We start from the raw sequence: 12,577 nt of genomic DNA on the forward strand, positions 1-12,577 counted from the left end.
CTGAGAGGAGGCAGTGGTCAGATGAGGATGAAGGTGGTGGTGGAGGAGGGGCAGGGACAGGGGTGGAAGAAGGTGATGCATTGAACCTGCTGTAGAACCGCTTGAACTGATTGGCCCCGCTCTGTCCCCGCTGGAAGGCTCTGTTTTCCTTTGCAGCCAGTGACGGTTTGTATCCCTCTCCACACTTCCCTGGTGTTACTGGCCTTCAACCTTCTTTCCAGCTTCCGTTTGTAATTCAGCTTGGACTTTCTTAGACTCCTTTTCAAGTCCCTCTTGTCGAGATGAAAATCTTCAGCCCATCTCCATGAGGCCGCTCCAGCTGAGGCTTCCCCTCCAATCACGCCTCGGTCCCACAGAGCCTTTTTGGATCCCGAAATCAAGGTGTACAACAGGGGTCGGCAATTAGCGGCCCGCGGGCCAAATGTGGCCCGCCGAACCGTCCAATCTGGCCCGCGAGAGGATCCCAACACGCGCGCGCACAAACGCATTAACGCACTCATTACCCCGGGCCCTCGAGCAGAAGCACGCACCCCTGTGAGAGTGCGATATCTGTCATTGTGTTGCAATAGACAATCTTCGAGGGATGTGTTGTTTTGTTGTGGTTGCCGGTTTGTCACTGAAAAATAAAGAGGAGTGGCGCCTCGTCTGGTGAACAGAGAGCGCAAGTGAGCGCTGCATCGAGCTCACTGTGTGTTTATTCTCCAGTAAGTTTGAGTGTGTGTTTCACAAAGTCACTGTAATGACGCGATTGTCGCTCAACATTGAGCGGTGGACGGTGAGCGATGACGCGGCGAGTGGCCAGCGGCGAGCGTTTCAAGGGAAAAATCCGCGCGCCCGTCGACTTGCACCGCCAGTCGCTGCCGCCAGCCGCTCCATCGCTTGTTGCTCGAGTTGAAATAATTGAAGCTTTCAAGCGAAGTCGCGCCAGGACAGCCTGTCAGCGTGGAGGTCTTCACAGACGTACTGGCGGAAGGCAGCAGGGCTTCAACCACCAGAACAGTTGGCGTGATGCCAAGGCGAGCGGCGGGCGCGATCTCACTTGTTCACCGCTTCTGGTGGAAACCAGGCGTCAGCCTGAAGCAGCGCTGGAACCGGCCGTCCGGGCGCAGCTCCTGCAGACGGTGGAACTCACCGAGCTCAGACCGCCTCCGGAGGGCAGCAGCAGCCTGAAGCGACGCCGCCGCCTCGCTGCAGCCGGAGGAGCTGACTTCCTCAGGCCAGATACAGAGCAGCGACGGCGGCAGGCGGAGCATCTCAATCTCTATTTGTAAAAGCACTACTCGTTTTCATAAAAGTGCTGAACAGTAAAAACAGTAATAAAAACAAAAAAGAACAACCCGCACCATCGATCAGTATCCGCGCGCGCACACACACACGTCACACACATAGACAGCCGGGTGCACACAGGACTGTGGGACAGACAGAAGAAGAATCCTGTCCACTGCTGCTGTGCAGGAGACGATGAGGAGCTGTGATGTTTCTGCAGGACGCGTCCCGCGAATGAATTCACACACCAGCGACAAGTTTTGCATGTAGTGCTGCGCCGTGTCATTTGTTGCGCAAATGCAGTCGCGTTAAATACGTCCAGTTCTCTGTAGTTTTCCATCGTCGCACCGTCATGCCATCCTCTCTCCCAGGCTCGTGGGTCAGTCAGTCTCCGGCTTTCCGTCCTTCGCCCCCCTGGATGTTATCTGCAGAGAGCCCAAAGAAAGAACTTGGTGTGCTTTTCTCAGGGTCATAACTAGAGTTTATCAAAACCTCCACAAGCCAGCTCATTGCATTCATATTATAGCACTTTTACCCTTGAATATCATATGTAAGCAGGCCAGCATTAGAATAAGAATATTAGAAATAAAATTAATTCCCACACTCTGTATCTCCTTTCGCTTTTTTGGGTGCCTGTACCCCCTCTTCTTTCTGTTTAGAAGGTGCTTGATGTCCGCAGTGATCCAAGTTTTATTATTAGAGAAACGCCTGACTGTAGTTAGAGGAAAAGCAACGTCTGTACAGAAGTTTATATACAGTCTGTTGTACATTCCACCATTCTGTCAGTGTCAGTACTCCTGTTATTGTCCTGTAAATCCTGGATCACAGTCCAGTCGGTACATTCAAAGCAGGCTCTCAGGGACTCACTGGCCTCTGGAGTCCACTTTCTGAATGCCCGAGTTGTTCCGGACTGTGTCAGTACACGGGGTTTATGCACAGGTCTCAGGTAAACCATATTGTGATCAGTTTTACCAAGAGGTGGCAATGCAGACGCAGTATAAGCCTCTTTGACATTAACATAGCACAAGTCCAAAGTTTTCTGTTCTCTTGTGGGGCAGTCCACATACTGTGTAAAGCCAGTCAGATGGGGGCCAACGTCCGCCTGGTTAAAATGACCAGATTTAGCAAATGGAGCGTCTGGGTGTGATGTTTGTAGTTTTACGACAACGTCATGCGTGACGTCGTGCACAGCTGGCAGCTCCGCACTCGGGGGGATGTAAACAATGATGGTGATCACACTGTTAAATTCCCTCGGGACATAATAAGGTCTTAATCCGGGGCGACGGTAGCTCAGTTGGTAAAGCGGGTCGTCTTATAACCGGAAGGTTGGCGGTTTGATCCCCACTCCTGACAGGTGTGTCCTTGGGCAAGACACTTAACCCACCTTGCCTAGTATGAAAGTTGTGAGAGTGAATGGTTGGTGGTGGGAGGGGCCGATGGCGTCAGTCTGCCCCAGGACAGCTGTGGCTACAGCAGCAGCTCAGCTCCACCCAGGATGGAGCGAATGAAGAACGCAGTGTGAAGCGTCTGAGTGTCCAGAAAAGCGCTGGATAAAACCAGTGCATTATTATTAGGGGGCCAAGCCGCGGATGGCCAGGGAACGGCGTATGCATCTCATATGCGTTCCCAGGACCAGCAGAGCTGGGAACCCTATTGTAATTGAAAAGATTTTTATTATTATTATTTTTATTTTTATTTTTCCGTTGGTAAAAGTCCCGCTGCAGCCCAAACTGTACATGGTAGGGTGGTGCAATGTGGTGGGTTGGTCCAAAGCCATGGTCCGACGGAGGACGCAAAAAATCAAACGAATTTGCCACCAGGTGGCGCTACAAGTCCTGCTGCAGCCCACACTGTACATGGGAGGGCAGTGAAAATGGGTGGGTTGGTCCAGAACCTTGGTCTGACGGAGGACACAAAAATCAAATCAGTCCGCGAGCAGGTGGCGCAGTAAGCCACGTAAACGCATTTTGGTCTATAAGTCCCACCCCGTGTGTCGCACATTCAAAAAACTTATGTCCTCAGATTCCTTGAGTAGAACTGAATCACCTGGGATAGGCCACGCCCATTTCCACCTCAAGTTTTTTTTCACTAGATCACAAAAACGGAAAAACATATTTTTTCAAACTCCCCCGTGGGACTTTGTCTGACCTGTCTGAAAATCACCAGATACAGTATTCAGACAGGTCTGACTTGAAGTTATCAAAAGAATTTTGCTGTGACAAAATATGCGCAACGTGGGCTTGACTAAACTTTGCCAGCTAGCTAGCTAGACACAAAGTTTCACAGATCTTGGTCATAATTAATGCTAACACAACCAAACTTGAGATCCTTGGTTACCATGTGACTGTGGGTCTATCAGCCCATTTTGGTGAACATTGGCCACTAGGTGGCGCTCTACAGATAAGAAATTTATTTCACACAGAAAATGGCAATACTGAAAATATAATTAAAAAAAATGTAACAGTATCAGCAGTACAGCAAAAAGTACCATTACCCACAGGTATTTATGAAAAAAGTCATTAGTGCAAATAAGGTCCAAGATACTATTGGTACTACTGGCTCTTTGCTCTTTTGTCACTGAGTTATACCCTGAGGTCGCTTTTTGCCCCTGGATATCGTGGGCAGTTATACTACAGTAAATAAATACATTTTTAAAAAAAAACCTGAAAATGCACAGCAATAACACGATAAACAAAACTTTAAAAACACACAAGCTGTGTCAAGACACAGCATCTTCAGAGTCACATGCTGAACCACATGAAACAGCTCCAGTCATCAGTGTAAATATACTGTAAACTATAGCTGCTGTCATTCTCCACCACCTTTGATATATATTATATTTCTTTAGTTCCATTAACACAATCCTTATTTATTTTAATTGACTAAATATATGAAAATACTTTAATCACTGCTAAAATGACATCTTTGACCACCAACTGAAAAGCAACATCAAATTATGCTGGAATACCAAAATCTTAACTTGGCTTCTCTAAAACACTCCCTGGATGTTCTGGAGGCTTCTGTTGGAAACCTCAGGCAGAGACCTCTGTCTGTGTCGGCTCTGCTCCGTTTACGCTGCTTTAAAAGTTTGTGCAGATTGGTGGAGTTACCGCAGCAGCCAATCAGCTTCCTGCACACAGGATGCAGTGTCTCTGTCTGAAGCTGTGAAATAAGTCCACACAGCGCATCTTTATCCGTCCACTGTTGCTTTTCCTCTCTCTCTCTCTCTCTCTCTCTCTCTCTCACTCACTCTCTCTCTCTCTCTCTCTCCTCACTCACTCACTCACATGGCAGTGAAGGGCAGAGGGAGGAGGGAGCGGCGCCGAGCGCGTTAACGAGCGTCTGAGCTCTGAAGTGAGCTGAGGTCCGACAGAGAGGCGGCGCTGACTCTGCCAGAGCAGAAAAAAAATATCGATCTCAACGTGCTGGTATCGATCGATACCAATGCTAACTTTGGTATCGATACTATCGATATTTGGATCGATCCGCCCACCACTACTCAAAATTGGCCAAAGGGGGGCGCAGCAAACAGAGACATCAAGTGACGTGAAAGTTGATCAGAGTTGCACTGCGTGTGGTGAGCGTGACGCGGGCCTTGCTGGCGAGGGTCGGCTCGTGTCTTGGCGCCCGCCCCGAGCCCGTGGTCCCTCGTGGCGAGCTTCTGAGGGTTCCGCTGAGTCCGGGGCCCGAGTTGCGCAGGAGGCTTGGCCCCCTATCAGCACTGCTTACAGTTCTAGTTATTATTATTTTTAATCCAACTGCCAAGAGCTCGAGGTCTTTGCAACAGGGAGGATGATGGATGGATGATGGATGGATGGATGGATGGATGGGCAAATAAAGGATTAATGAATGAATGGATGGATGATGGATTGATGGATGATGGATGGATGGATGATGGATGGATGATGGAGGATGATGGATGGATGGATGGATGGATGGACGATGGATGGATGAATGGATGATGGAGGATGGACGATGGAGGATGATGGATGGATGGATGGATGGATGATGGAGGATGATGGATGGATGGATGGATGGATAAATGATGGATTAATGAATGGATGGAGGATGATGGATGAATGATGGATGATTGAGGATGATGGATGATTGGATGGATGGATGATGGAGGATGATGGATGATGGATGGAGGGAGGGAGGGAGGGATGGATGGATGATGGATGGATGGATGGATGGATGATGGATGGATGGATGGATGGATGGAGGGAGGGATGGAGGAGGATGATGGATGGATGGATTTTATGGGTGGATGGATGATGGATGGATGATGATGGATGGATGGATGGATGATGGATGGATGGATGATGGATGGATGGATGGATGGATGGATGATGGAGGATGATGGATGATGGATGGATGGATGGATAAATGATGGAGGATGGATGATGGATAAATGATGGATTAATGAATGGATGGATGGATGATGGATGGATGATGGAGGATGATGGATGATGGATGGATGGATGGATAAATGATGGAGGATGGATGGATGGATAAATGATGGATTAATGAATGGATGATGGAGGATGGATGGATAAATGATAGATTAATGAATGGATGGATGGATGATGGATGGATGGATGGATGATAGAGGATGATGGATGATGGATGGGGGCCACACGGTGGTGCAGTGGTTAGCGCTCTTGCCTCACAGCAAGAAGGTCCAGGGTTCAATACCGGCCGGGACTCAGGGCCTTTCTGTGTGGAGTTTGCATGTTCTCCCCGTGTGTGCGTGGGTTCCCCCGGGTACTCCGGCTTCCTCCCACGGTCCAAAAACATGCACGTCAGGTTAATTGGTGACTCTAAAAATTGCCCCTAGGTATGAATGTGTGAGTGAATGGTTGTATGTCTGTGTATGTCTATATATGTCAGCCCTGCGACAGACTGGCGACCTGTCCAGGGTGACCCCGCCTTCACCCACAGCAGCTGGGATCGGCTCCAGCCACCCGCGACCCCGAAAGGGACCAGCGGCAGAAAATGAATGAAAGGATGATGGATGATGGATGGATGGATAGAGAGATGGAGGATGATGGATGGATGATGGATGGATGGATAAATGATGGATTAATGATTAATGGATGGATGGATGGATGATGGATGGATGGATGGAGGATGATGGATGATGGATTTTATGGGTGGATGGATGGATGGATGATGGATGGATGATGGATGGATGATGGATGGATGATGGATCTTGTCAGCTCTGCTCAGAGTCATCGTTGAAAAGCTGAGCCCTCAGTCTCTCTAAAATAAAGCAAAGTCATTAATGTCCAGCAGAAACCGTTTGGGTCCCAGTCCAGAGCCCTGTGGGACTCCACAGCTCACTGCTTTCTGACTGTTGGACAGAAATAATCCCTTCAGAGAGTCCATCTGCGTTCAGTGTTTGGCTTACCGTCTCCAAACATTCTTCGGTGGTGTCGGGTTTTTGAGAACTGTGATCAAACTGGAACTGGTCTGTGATCAGTCACTCTGGGTCCAGTTCGCTGAACTGGAATTACTTTTGCCGTTTTCATTTGATCAGGGAATATTCCATTTCAGAAGGATGGTTGTACATGTGGGACAAAACTTATATAATATCAAGATCATTACTGTCTAAATAGTTTTACATTTACCAGCAGTAGTAATTTCTGCTTTACTGTTTTCTAGAGAAGCTCTGAGGAGATACGAAGAACTGTCTGAAATCTTCTCAGACAAGGACAACTACTCCCAGAGCCGGGAGCTCCTGAAAGAGGTGAGGGACGAATGCCGACGGCGGGAATCAGACACGGCACCCGGCCTGGGAGCCGGCTGAGGACCACACCCTGAATGGAGGCAGCTGCTTCAGCCACAGTGAAGCTGGGAGGAGGCCGGGTGTCCGGAGCTGCAACTGCTTCCTGGACCACGTTCAGTCGGACTTCAGCTGCTTTCAAAGGCTTTTCCTGTTTACGTCTGCAAATATGACCAGAGGACGAAAGACATGCAGCCTCATGGTGTAAACTGACACTTCACCATGACGTCATCAGCTGGAGGGTCCAGCCTCCTGATGACGTCATCAGCTGAAGGATCCAGCCTGCAGCCTCCTGATGACATCATCAGCTGGAGGGTCCAGCCTCCTGATGACATCATCAGCTGGAAGGTCCAGCCTCCTGATGACATCATCAGCTGGAGGATCCAGCCTCCTGATGACATCATCAGCTGGAGGATCCAGCCTGCAGCCTCCTGATGACATCATCAGCTGGAGGATCCAGCCTGCAGCCTCCTGATGACGTCATCAGCTGGAAGGGCCAGCCTCCTGATGACATCATCAGCTGGGAGATCCAGCCTCCTGATGACGTCATTAGCTGTAGGATCCAGCCTCCTGATGACGTCATCAGCTGGAGGATCCAGCCTGCAGCCTCCTGATGACATCATCAGCTGGAGGGTCCAGCCTCCTGATGACATCATCAGCTGGGAGAGCCAGCCTGCAGCCTCCTGATGACATCATCAGCTGGAGGGTCCAGCCTCCTGATGACATCATCAGCTGGGAGAGCCAGCCTCCTGATGACATCATCAACTGGAGGATCCAGCCTGCAGCCTCCTGATGACGTCATCAGCTGGAAGGTCCAGCCTCCTGATGACATCATCAACTGGAGGATCCAGCCTGCAGCCTCCTGATGACATCATCAGCTGGGAGATCCAGCCTGCAGCCTCCTGATGACATCATCAGCTGGAGGGTCCAGCCTCCTGATGACATCATCAGCTGGGAGAGCCAGCCTCCTGATGACATCATCAGCTGGAGGATCCAGCCTGCAGCCTCCTGATGACGTCATCAGCTGGAAGGTCCAGCCTCCTGATGACATCATCAGCTGTAGGATCTAGCCTCCTGATGACGTCATCAGCTGGAGGATCCAGCCTGCAGCCTCCTGATGACGTCATCAGCTGGAGGGTCCAGCCTCCTGATGACATCATCAACTGTAGGATCCAGCCTCCTGATGACGTCATCAGCTAGAGGATCCAGTCTCCTGATGACATCATCAGCTGGGAGATCCAGAATCCTGATGACGTCATCATCTGGGGGATCCAGCCTCCTGATGACGTCGTCATGTGGGGGATCCAGCCTCCTGATGACGTCATCAGCTGGAGGGTCCAGCCTCCTGATGACATCATCAGCTGCAGGATCCAGCCTGCAGCCTCCTGATGACGTCATCAGCTGTCGGATCCAGCCTCCTGATGACGTCGTCATGTGGGGGATCCAGCCTCCTGATGACGTCATCTAGGGGATCCAGCCACAGACATCATCTACGCAGACGCTGCGTTTACACCAGGCTGAAAAATGAAGCCAATGCTGAAGTGCAGTAAAGCTGTAATTCCAGAGAGATTCCAGCAGGGGGTGATGATGGTTTCAAAAAGAACCCGGATCCCATTGGAAGACATTGAACAATGAGGTATTTCAGAGAGAAATAAACACACAGAGCTCAGGGGAATCTCGGGATTCTTCATTCTTCGCCATGGCTCGTCTCTCTCTCTCCCTCACTGGTGGAGGACCCGGCTGGAAATGCGAAGGGCGTGCCATCTGGTGGCCAAAGTATGTCATTGCAACTGAGTCTCTGCAGCAAAAAACAATGTTTTACTTTTTCAAAAATTAATTTGAGGGCTGTACGGAGTGAGAGTGTGGGCCGTATGCAGCCCGTGGGCCGCCAGTTGCCCATCCTTGGTCTAACTTAGTGAACTCCACATGCCTTTTGTTATTTTTCTTTTTTTCTAACAAACTTTTCGTTCCCAGATGTGACGTTTCAGGAGCTGCTCAGAAAGTTTTCCCCAATATTTGTCTTGCAGGAGGGAACATCGAAGTTTGCCAATCTGGACAACAGACTGAACAACAGACACACTAGCAGGGTGAGAGAAGAGTGCAGAGTGTCCACTGCTGCTGAAACGGGAGGGTTTAGTTCCCTGGTCGAGCATCATGTGTTCCAGTTTGGACTGGTTCTGGTTTGTGTTTCATCCTCATGTTCTGAAGGTTCCAGCGGAGCCGGATGGTCCATCAGGCAAATCTAAAGAGGCCCTAGAGATCAGGGCGCTACTGAACTCACTTTCAACTGGAGCCGTCAAAAGATTAATTTTTTCAAGCGCGATTGAATAGTACTGAAATTAATCACGATTAATCATATTTTCAACTCCCTGCTTTAAATGGTGTTAGTTTGCTTTTGAAGGCAGTTTTAAAACTTTTTTAGCGTTTCTGTATTTTGTATCAGAAAAGATTCACATTGCCATGGCAACAGCAGAAACACTGAAAACCGTTCAGCTAGCATGCTCGACCACTGGAGGGCGCTGTTGATGGTTTTTGGAATGAAAGCACACACAAGGGCTGGAGAGAACAACATACTGTCAACATTAACGCGGGAGAGAACCTGATGTTTGGACCACTGACCAACTGACTGATCAGGAACTCGGTATTAGATCTGATTGGACTAGTGACCAGTTGGTTCCTGATCAAGAACTCGGTATTGGGCCTAAAGCGCTGTGGCTGGCCACAGGCGTCTTTAGTACAAAAACCTTTATATATAATTAATGTTGACAATATTGACTGAGGCATGTGAAAAGGAGTTTACTGCTGTGGTTTGTTCTCCCAGTCCAGTGCGCAGGGAACCGTTCCGTACCTGGGCCTCTTCCTCACAGACCTCACCATGCTGGACACGGCCGTGAAGGACCGGCTGGACGTGAGTCACACGGGCCGGGAGCCATCTCTTTCACCTGCCAACACTTCCTCTCACCTGGCCAACACTTCCTGTCACCTGGCCAACACTTCCTGCCACCTGGCCAACACTTCCTCTCACCTGGCCAACACTTCCTGTCACCTGGCCAACACTTCCTCTCACCTGGCCAACACTTCCTCTCACCTGGCCAACACTTCCTGCCACCTGCCAACACTTCCTGTCACCTGCCAACACTTCCTGTCACCTGCCAACACTTCCTCTCACCTGGCCAACACTTCCTGCCACCTGGCCAACACTTCCTCTCACCTAGCCAACACTTCCTGTCACCTCCCAACACTTCCTGTCACCTGCCAACACTTCCTGCCACCTGGCCAACACTTCCTCTCACCTGGCCAACACTTCCTCTCACCTAGCCAACACTTCCTGTCACCTGCCAACACTTCCTGTCACCTGCCAACACTTCCTGCCACCTGGCCAACACTTCCTCTCACCTGGCCAACACTTCCTGCCACCTGGCCAACACTTCCTCTCACCTAGCCAACACTTCCTGCCACCTGGCCAACACTTCCTCTCACCTGGCCAACACTTCCTCTCACCTAGCCAACACTTCCTGCCACCTGGCCAACACTTCCTCTCACCTAGCCAACACTTCCTGCCACCTGGCCAACACTTCCTGTCACTTCCTTTGCAGAACGGCTACATCAACTTCGACAAGAGGAGGCGGGTGAGTGTGTGAGTGTCGGTCATGAGGAGAATCTGAGTGTGTGTTTGGTCTGGATGTCTGACTGTCCTCGTGCGCTCTGGTGTGTGTTGGACTGTGTTGTGGTGAAGCTTGTTGTCCTGGATCAGCTGATCAAGTGGCGGTGTGGAGAGACGGCCGTCTGTCCGACCGTCTCGCAGCCTTTCAGGAGACGCTCTGCTTTCTGCTCGCAGGAGTTTGAGGTTTTAGCTCAGATCCGCCTCCTGCAGTCGTCCTGTAAGAACTGTGTCTTCTACACCGACGAGGCCTTCATGCGGTGGTACCACAGCATCCCCACGCTGAGCGAGGAGGACAGGTAACCACCGCTACGTCACCGCCGCCGCCTGTCAAACAGGCCTCCTTCTCACTGCTGTCGGCTGCAGCTACAGACTGTCCAATGAGATCGAAGCGCCTGGAGAGCCCAGTCCTCGCGGCCCGACGCCCACCGTCGTCATCACCCAGTGTCCAGAGTGAGTGGCTCCCATAGAGCATCTTCCCCCTGCAGCGTCCAGATTAGAGAGAGAGAGAGAAAGAGTGTGTGTGTGTGTGTGCGTGTTTTCTTATCCTTGTGGGGACCAAATGTCCCCACAAGCATAGGAAAACCTGCACGATGTGCCTTGTGGCACCTTTTTCCGGTCCTAATGAGGGGAAACTGTTTTCTTGCCCATGTTGTTGTTACTGAAAAAAGTCAAAGGTCAAAACATTTCTTTAGGGTTCGGCTGTGTTGTGGTCTGGGTCAGGGTCAGAGGTGTCAAGAAAGTACTTTCCCATGCCATGTTTTTGTTGTGCCCAGTCAGTTAACAAAGGGCTGGGCTGATTTGAATCACCTGCAACAAACAGTTCTGGCATCACAATCAGCCCAGCTCTTCCAGAACTGACTGGGTACATGGAAAACACGGCATGGGAAAGTACTTTCTTCACACTCTGGTCAGGGTCAGGGTCAGGGTCAGGGTCAGGGTCAGGGTCAGGGTCAGGGGCTAGCAAATGCATTATGTCAATGAGTGTCCTCACAAGGATAGAATTACAAACCTGTGTGTGTGTGTGTGTGTGTGTGTGTGTGTGTGTGTGTGTGTGTGTGTGTGTGTGTGTGTGTGTGTGTGTGTGTGTGTGTGTGTGTGTGTGTGGTGTGTGTGTGTGTGTGTGTGTGTGTGTGTGTGTGTGTGTGTGTGTGTGTGTGTGTGTGTCCAGTCTGAGCAGCTCCCGGGTCAGCCTCGGCCTTCACAGTGAAGGTCTTTCCGACTTCCAGTCCCCCGTCAACAACCTGCTGTCCAAACTCACCAAGGTAACGGAGGAACGGTTCTCTCTCTGTCTGGATGGGTTCTCTGCCGGTCTGGATGGGTTCTCTGCCGGTCTGGATGGGTTCTCTACCGGTCTGGATGGGTTCTCTACCGGTCTGGATGGGTTCTCTGCCGGTCTGGATGGGTTCTCTACCGGTCTGGATGGGTTCTCTTGGTGGAACCTCGTCCCAGGCCTTCACCAGTCTTCTGAACTTGCAGCACATGAGGTCTCCGTCCGTCTCCTGTCTGGACGTGGACACGTCGCCGTCCAGCGCCGACTCCCCCCCCGCCTCGCTGACCCCCTCCACTCCCGCCAAATCCCACCGCCGCTCCGCCTCCTGTGGGAACAACCCCCCGGGCAGCGGTCCGGGTTCCGGGCCCGACATGCGCATCGTCAGGATCCGGATGGGCCTGCAGGACGGGAACCTGTACCGCAGCATCCTGGTACCGAGCCGGACTCGGGGGTTCCGGGGTTCGGACCGGCGGTCCGGTCGGCCTCACCGTGTGTGTCTCCCTCAGGTCACCAGCAACGACAAGACCCCCACGGTGATCGGCGCCGCCCTGGCGAAGCACAGCCAGGACCCGAAACAGGCGTCCAGATACGA

General features: G+C 51.1%; 1 protein-coding gene across 1 annotated transcript in view; it reads left to right on the plus strand.

Moving 5' to 3' along the window:
- The window catches only part of rgl2 (ral guanine nucleotide dissociation stimulator-like 2), a gene marked incomplete at its 3' end in the record, with an annotated part of 45,327 nt that extends 32,755 nt beyond the window's left edge, over positions 1 to 12,572 (plus strand). The window contains exons 12-20 of the mRNA XM_030086954.1: positions 6,931 to 7,015; positions 9,079 to 9,138; positions 9,873 to 9,959; positions 10,648 to 10,680; positions 10,890 to 11,011; positions 11,079 to 11,165; positions 11,884 to 11,977; positions 12,192 to 12,416; positions 12,492 to 12,572. Coding sequence (XP_029942814.1) covers positions 6,931 to 7,015; positions 9,079 to 9,138; positions 9,873 to 9,959; positions 10,648 to 10,680; positions 10,890 to 11,011; positions 11,079 to 11,165; positions 11,884 to 11,977; positions 12,192 to 12,416; positions 12,492 to 12,572 — 874 coding nt within the window. The remainder of the gene's footprint in view (positions 1 to 6,930; positions 7,016 to 9,078; positions 9,139 to 9,872; positions 9,960 to 10,647; positions 10,681 to 10,889; positions 11,012 to 11,078; positions 11,166 to 11,883; positions 11,978 to 12,191; positions 12,417 to 12,491) is intronic.
- Positions 12,573 to 12,577: the final 5 nt, after the last annotated feature.

This window comes from Salarias fasciatus, unplaced genomic scaffold, assembly GCF_902148845.1.
Source record: "Salarias fasciatus unplaced genomic scaffold, fSalaFa1.1, whole genome shotgun sequence".
Lineage (NCBI taxonomy): Eukaryota > Metazoa > Chordata > Actinopteri > Blenniiformes > Blenniidae > Salarias > Salarias fasciatus.